Source organism: Myotis davidii, unplaced genomic scaffold, assembly GCF_000327345.1.
Source record: "Myotis davidii unplaced genomic scaffold, ASM32734v1 scaffold75, whole genome shotgun sequence".
Lineage (NCBI taxonomy): Eukaryota > Metazoa > Chordata > Mammalia > Chiroptera > Vespertilionidae > Myotis > Myotis davidii.
The window spans coordinates 738,380-744,942 of record NW_006286977.1 but is presented as its reverse complement, the minus strand read 5'-3'; the positions used below and the strand labels follow the sequence as shown (position 1 = coordinate 744,942).

Genomic DNA, 6,563 nt, shown 5'->3' with positions numbered 1-6,563 from the left:
ATAAGCATAACCAATGGACATAAGACACTGGGGGATAGGGGAGGCTAGGGGACTGTCTAGGGCGGGGGGGAAAATGGACACATTTGTAATACCCTTTGTAATACTTTAAGCAATAATAAAAAAAATTGCATTTGAAAAAAAAAAAAAGACTTACTACAAATCTAAAGTAATCAAGATGGTATGGTGTTGGCTGAGGAGAGACAGACCACTAAAAGAGGGGTCAGTCCAGACAAAGACTGTCATAAACAGGTACTGGATTATAACAGGGGAGGCACCCTAGAACACTGGGAAAAGAATGCATTTTTGATAAGTGGTATTGTGACAATTACAGAAATGAAGCTGGACCCCACTTTCACACACTGAACCAAAATTAAAATCAAGACAGATTATAGGCCTAAATGTGAAAGAATAAAAACTAAAGTCTTTAGAGCAATATAAAAGAATATGTTTAAGGTATTGGGGTGGAGGAAGACATTTTTTAAAAGCTTCAAAAATGTGCTAAGGATCAAGGAAAATGTGGATAAATGTAACTACGTGGAAATGAATAGCTCTGGTCACTAATAGGACACCACAAGGAGAGCTGAAATTCAAGCTACAGGGTGAGGGTAGATGGTTACCATACAGAACTGACAAAGGTTTGAAATCTAGAATACACAAAGAATCTGTACAAATCAACAGGAAAAAGACAGACAATCTATCTCCCCACCCCCAACAAAAAATTTAAACAGGCACTTCATAAAAAAGAAAAATAAAGAAATATAGAAGTCCAACAAACAAATGAAAAGGTGTTCAAACTTCTAAGTAAGAAAAACGTAAATTAAAATCACAAAGCGATATTGTTATATATACACAAACACACTGCCAGATTGGCTGAAAATTTTAAAGCTGACATTACCAACTGGCAGATAAATTGTGGGACAACGGTAGGACTGTAAGCTGATGCAACCACTTTGGAAAACTGGAACTGTCACTAAAGTAGGTTAGGGTGCTCATCACACAGTAGTTCTCTCCTGGGTATACAGAAATGCCTACTATGTGCACCTAGACACAAAACTGTTCATAATAGTGAGACAACAACAGTAGATGGAAAAATGTCAGAACACTGTTGTAAAAGAATTAACTCAAACTACATGCAAAACCACAAAGTAACATATCCTACAGGATTTCATATATGTCAAGTTCAGAAACAATAAAACAAAATTATATTATCTGAAGATATATATTTAGGTGCTAAAAGTGAAAGAAAATTAAGGATGTGATGAAGATAGAAGTCAGATGGTGGGTACTGCTGGGCAGGAGGAAGTGATGGTCAGGAATGGGGGGCGGGCAGACTTCTAGGATGACTTGAGTAATGGCTACTACATAGGTACTTGCTTCATAAAAATGCCTTACACTTTACATGTATATTTTATCCAGTATCTCTGTGTCATATTTCACAGTAACAGAAGTTTTACAGAAAATTAAAGAAAGATTAAAGCCCTAGCCAGCTTGGCTCAGTGGATGGAGCATCGGCCTACAGACTGAAGGGTCCAAGGTTTGATTCCGGCCAAGGGCACATGCCTGGGTTGCGGGTTCCATCCCCAGTGTGGGGTGTGCAGGAGGCAGCCAATAAATGATTCTCTCTCATCATTGATGTTTCTATCTCTCTCCTTCTCCCTTCCTCTCTGAAATCAATAAAGAAAAAATTTTTTTTTAAAAAAAAGATTAAAGAAGAAAAAGCATCTGATAATCTCTATCGATGTGAAAGAAGCATTATATAATATTCAGACTTCATTGAGGATTTTTAAAACTCTTAGTAAGTTTTTTCTATAAAATAAATTACATGTACTCTTCACAGATGTCAACTATATCATAAAAGGCAAACAAAGACTGGGAACTATTAGAGATTCAAGGAGACTAAAGAAACATAAAAATTCAATGCAATATGTGATGCTGGATTGGATTTTTGGACCTAAAACCCAAACAAAAAATCTGATATATATCCCAACCAGTGTGGCTCAGTGGTTGAGTGTTGATCTATGAACCAGAAGGTCATGGCTCCATTCCTGGTCAGGGCACATGCCTGGCTCAATCCCCAATAGTGGGTATTCAGGAGGCAGTTGGTCAATGATTCCCTCTCATCATTGATGTTTCTATCACTCACCTCCCTTCCTCTCTGAAATCAATAAAAAAATATTTTTTAAATCTGATATAAAGGACACTATTAGGACAACTGGAAAATTTTGATTGAAATCTTTATATTAGACAATAGTATTGGGTCAAAGTTAAATTTCCTCATTTTTATCATTGTACTGTGATTATACAAGTGAACGGTGAATGTCCTTGTTCTCAGGAAAATGCACAATGAAGTATTTAGAGGAAAGGCAACATGGTATCTACAACTTACTCTAAAAAAAAGAAGTAAAACTATAGAGAGAATGAAAAATCAAATGTGGCAAAATGTTAACAATTGATGAATCTGAGTAAAAGATATACCATAATTGTTTCTATTCTTGAAACTTTTCTGTGTGAAATTATATCTAAAAGTCTAAAAATAATCTCTTAGCCCTGGCCAATGTGGCTCAGTTGGCTGGAGCGTTGTCCCATGCACAGAAAGGTCACGGGTTTGATTCCCAGTCAGGGCACATGCCTGGTTGGTGGGTTCGATCCCCAGTCCAGGGGCGTGTAGAACAAGGGGGGAGGACTTACTCTACCTGACACCTTTAAGACAAAGGTGGCAATGCAGAGCTCAGATAACAGATAGCATTTTCAATAAATGGCACTGGGTCCACTGGATACCACATGAACGGAAATGAAACTGGACTGCTACCTCACATTATACACAAACACAGAAAGCAATTCCAGGTGGACCATCAATCCGAATGTGGAAGGTAAAACAAATAAAACTTCGAGAAAGCAATATAAGAAAATATCTTGGTGGCCTTGGGGGAGGCAAATGTTTCTTATACATGACATGAAAAGCACTAACCATAAAAGAAAAAATGGATAGATCGTGAACTACATTTAAATTAAGAATTGCTCATCAAAAGACGCCGTTCAGAGTACCATCATTTTCCGATCTGCAAAATTGGGATAATAACTGGACTCATTCAGTAGCAATTGCTGCGAGCCTGTGATGATTTAATAGATGTAAAGACATAGAATATAATTTTTGAAAGTTAGAGTGAATGGAAGGTAAGAAAAGAGACTCTGAGTGGCATCCAGTCTTTACAGATTCAGAATGGTGTCCTCGGGGGAAGGCACGAAGGAAGGTAGCAGGGAGAGGAGTCCAGAACAAGAGACATGCAATGGTCTGTAAGGGGAAGGAAAGGGTGTGTGTAATGGGTGGGAAGGAAGATACAGACAGAGGCATATCTGATGGAGGGAGTGGACAAGAATAGAGACACTCTCTCTGAGACAGGAGGGAAGGATGCTTTCAGATACAGATTGGGGCAGATCGGAAATCGAAAGACATGCCTAAGTTTCTGCTTTCTTTGTGAAACAAGAGTCAAGGTCATCTGCTGAGAGTGGAGGCATAATCTGAGCCTGGAGTAGATTCCAGTCAGCACCACAAGGGGTGACATCAGATGGGGCAGGGCAAGCTGCAGCAAAGTCCCTGAAGCACGGCGCAGTCAATAGGATGAGCCAGCAAGACTCCAAGGGGTGTGTCCCAGTCACCCATGCACTCTCCCTCTCCCGGTACTGCACATGGGAGAGAAGCCCAGTTACAATCCTCATTATCTAAACACCATGAAATTTCACCTACACTCCCTTCCTGACTTATAGTAAAACAATAATGAGAATAATGGAAAAGCCTAATATAAATGAACCCCAGCATCCTGGAGACAGCCCGTAGGCCACCTGATCCATGAGTCCCCACAAAACTGTTACAGAGAAGTGATCACCAGTGTCAGCCTAAACCAGACACAAGGGTGTGAACATGCAAAGGACAGGTGGAGCTTACCGGTCGAAGACATTATCGCTGAAAGCATACTTCTCCAGGCGAGTGAGGGGGGGCAGGTTATCCTGGCCTGGGATGTCCAAGAAGGCTGTCACCCTCATGCTGTCACAGTCTGGGCCATAGTCTTCAAATCCAACTAAAGGAGAAGAGGGGAAAAATACACTCCTAAGTGTGCATGGACGGTGACAAGTCACACCGGGGCAGAGGCATGGTCTTGCAGCCTGCTGTGCACTTCCACAGCCCTCTCCAGCTGAAGTCTCTGAGGACTGCAAAGTTGACCATCATCTAAAACAGCAGTTCTCAACCTGTGGGTCGCGACCCCTTTGGCGGTCGAATAACCCTTTCACAGGGGTCGCCTAAGACCATCTTGCATATCAGATATTTACATTACGACTCATAACAGTAGCAACATTACAGTTATGAAGTAGCAACGAAAATAATTTTATGGTTGGGTCACAACATGAGGAACTGTATTCAAAGGGCCAGAAGGTTGAGAACCACTGATCTAAAACAAAGGGCGGGCTCATCATCCAGGAGAAGGTGATGAGACCAGAGTCATAAAGAAAACAGAATGCCCTTCTAGTGCCATTGGTCCAATGGTCTAGTCACCTCTCCTTGCGGATGGGGCACCCCTCTACTAGGGAACTTAGAAGCAAGTGACCAAAGAAGCTCACCTATGAAAACGGCCATGGAGTTCTGTGCAAACAGGTTTAAAATTGTCAAAAGAAAAACAAGTTTGAGCCCATAAGCAAGAATCTGACAGAAAGCATGCCCATGTCTTGTCTTGTCTTAAAAGTGCCTGTCATACAGCTTCATCCACTCCATAACTCAATGCCCAGGGACCCACACCCCTGGCTTGGCAACACCCAACCGGACCCCCACGTGGATGTCTGCAAACTCCTCTGACTGCCTCTAGCCAACAATGAGCACTAATCACACAGATTCTTCCTCCTCAAGCCTGGGCTTTCCTTCATCCCCAGCTAAGAACAGGCACCTCCTTCCATCCAATGGAGTGGGGTGGCTGAGTCCAGGGGCACTGAATTGGATCGAAACCCCAACTACTACTTACCAGCTGTGTGACCAGAGGAAGTGACTTAACCTCTCCACGCATCCATGTTGTCCTATGGAGGCTGGCTATAAAACCTCACCCTCACCCCATCAGGATGTTGGGAAAATGAGTTCATGTGGGAAAAACAGTTGTGGAAAGGGGCCTTCAGTTATGACAGGAGCGGGAGGAGGGGTAGTCACTCTTGAAAAATCAAAACCACAAGCCTTCCCTGGCTGGTGTTTCTAAGTGGTTAGAGTATCGGTCCACACACCGTAGGGTCATGGATTCAATTCCTGGTCAAGGGCACGGACCTGTGTTTCAGGTTCGCTCTTCATGGGGGGCGTGTGGGAGGCAACCAGTCGATATGTCTCTTCCATTGATGTTTCTCTCTATCTCTCCCTTCCCCCAACTTCCCTTCCACTCTCTCTGAAAAAGCAATGAAAAAAATATCCTCAGGTGAGGATTTAAAACAACAACAAAAAAACAACCCTACAGGCCTGCATGACCTATGACTGTAGAGTCCAGACTTACACCACCTGCAAAGTGCAGGAGCCCCACTGAGCTACTGGGAAGGTCACTGTCCAGATTTACTCCAATGTCAGCATCCTAGCAAGCAAAAAAAAGAAGCTGTTCTAAAGAGACTGTAACAATCCAATAAGCATGAAATTTCATGAAACAATCCCGCTGAAGATAAATAAGCAATAAAAATTTTCAAACTATACATGGTTCCAAACCATGAAGAAGAGGAAGAGTTAGCAGACACAGTAAATGAGAATTTGCACCTCAAGATTACAAATATTAGAAAAACTGGAAATAGATTACCAAATTATTATGTCTAGAATCAGTAGGACCAAAAAATAAGGTATCATAATGTCCTAGCCAGTTTGGCTCAGTGGACAGAGCATCAGCCTGAGGACTGAAGGATCCTGGGTTCAATTCCTGGTCAAGGACATGTACCTCAGCTTGCTCAATCCCCGGCCCTGGTTGGGGTGCATGCAAGAGACAACCAATCCATGTGTCTCTCCCACATCGATGTTTTTCTCTCTCTCTGTCTCTCCTCCTCACCTTCCACTCTCTCTTAAAAGAAAATAAAAATCAATGAAAAAATATCCTTGGGTGAGGATTTAAAAAATAATCTATATAATAAAAGGTTAATATGCAAATTGTCACCTCGGGAGTTTGACCAACCTGGAGTTCGACTGCCGGCAATGACATGCACTGACCATCAGGGGGCAGTGCAAAACAAAGGAAGGCCCTGGCCAGCAGCCGGCAGCCAGGGGAAGGAAGGCCCTGGCTGGCAGCCAGAAGGCCCCAATCAGCCCTGATCACCGGCCAGGCCTGGGGACCCAACTCATACACCAATTTCATGCACTCGCCCTCTAGCATATCTATCTATCTAATCTAATAAAAGACACACATGCAAATTGACCGTAACTTCGCTACACCTTAAGCCACGCCCACCAGCCAATCAGAGCGACTATATGCAAATTAACCCAACCAAGATGGCGGTCGGCAGCCACGGATCTGGTGCGAGCAGGAGGCTTGGTTGCTCCAGTGATGGAGGAAGCCAAGCTT

The 6,563-nt window shown here is 42.7% G+C and overlaps 1 protein-coding gene across 1 annotated transcript in view; it reads right to left on the bottom strand.

The window, feature by feature from the left end:
* Positions 1-6,563, bottom strand: part of LOC102753385 (serine/threonine-protein phosphatase 4 regulatory subunit 1) — an 82,336-nt gene that overhangs the window by 49,749 nt on the left and 26,024 nt on the right. The window contains exon 2 of the mRNA XM_006758837.2: positions 3,944-4,076. Within this exon, the coding sequence (XP_006758900.1) occupies positions 3,944-4,041 (98 nt within the window). The 5' untranslated portion in view covers positions 4,042-4,076. The remainder of the gene's footprint in view (positions 1-3,943; positions 4,077-6,563) is intronic.